The sequence below is a fragment of the Penaeus monodon genome, chromosome 30 (genome assembly GCF_015228065.2).
Source record: "Penaeus monodon isolate SGIC_2016 chromosome 30, NSTDA_Pmon_1, whole genome shotgun sequence".
NCBI lineage: Eukaryota > Metazoa > Arthropoda > Malacostraca > Decapoda > Penaeidae > Penaeus > Penaeus monodon.
The window spans coordinates 18,441,864-18,442,721 of record NC_051415.1 but is presented as its reverse complement, the minus strand read 5'-3'; the positions used below and the strand labels follow the sequence as shown (position 1 = coordinate 18,442,721).

General features: G+C 36.6%; 1 protein-coding gene across 1 annotated transcript in view; it reads right to left on the bottom strand.

The window, feature by feature from the left end:
- LOC119592599 overlaps positions 1-858 on the bottom strand; it is a gene marked incomplete at its 5' end in the record, with an annotated part of 7,267 nt that overhangs the window by 615 nt on the left and 5,794 nt on the right. Inside the window, 1 exon segment of the mRNA XM_037941482.1 lies at positions 1-545. Coding sequence (XP_037797410.1) covers positions 1-545 — 545 coding nt within the window.

Below are 858 nucleotides of genomic sequence, written 5' to 3'. Positions count from 1 at the left end.
GTTAGCCTTTCTGAATCATCATCAAAATCATCAGTTACTATTTCACTGTCTGACAAGGCAGCCATTGTGAAATCTATGCTGATAGGTGGTGTACTGGTTTCGAGCTCTGCATACTCTGTAGTTTGAAATTCCTGAGTTTCTACTTCATTGAAATTCCCAGAACTTTCCCTCATCATATCATTATCTAAACTGGATAGAGAATAAACTTCATTATATGCAGTTTGTCTTGTGGTTTCTGCCAAAGCAGTTGGTAATGTGGAAACTATCTCGCTGTCAAAATCTGTACCTGTACTATCTTCTGTCACTGGTACAAAGGCTTCAGTATTGGAATCCAGAATTCTTACTTCTATACTGTTGTCCACACTTCCATTGACTGACACTGCTTGGTCTCCTTGCTTGCCCAAGATAATGGGAGGAAGTCCCTCAGGCTCTGGATTGTGAGGTTGCTGGCCGATATTTGTTTCTACTGCCATTTCATTACCTTGGTCAATTTCTGCTTCATTTACACTCTCTTGGAGGGCCAAGAGCACTGGAGGCATCCTCATCTGAAAATAACAAACATTAAAAGATGTGCAAACTAGTGATCATCAATGTCTCAACAATAGGGAAAATATAAATAGAAGATCTCATGTAATAAAATATATAAGATAAATCCAGATTTTTAAAAATAAAAAATGTACAGCTTCTAAAACATTACAATCAAGTATTTCAATGTCTTTTTCAACTTTAACAATCCTACAACTTTTGATTTTGTCACTATTGCATAGTAATTGTGTGTTGTTTTTTTTTTAATGGGCTATAACTAAGACCAGAGCAGGAAAATGAAGTTAGCAATAGCAGCAGTTAGAACTGAGGCTC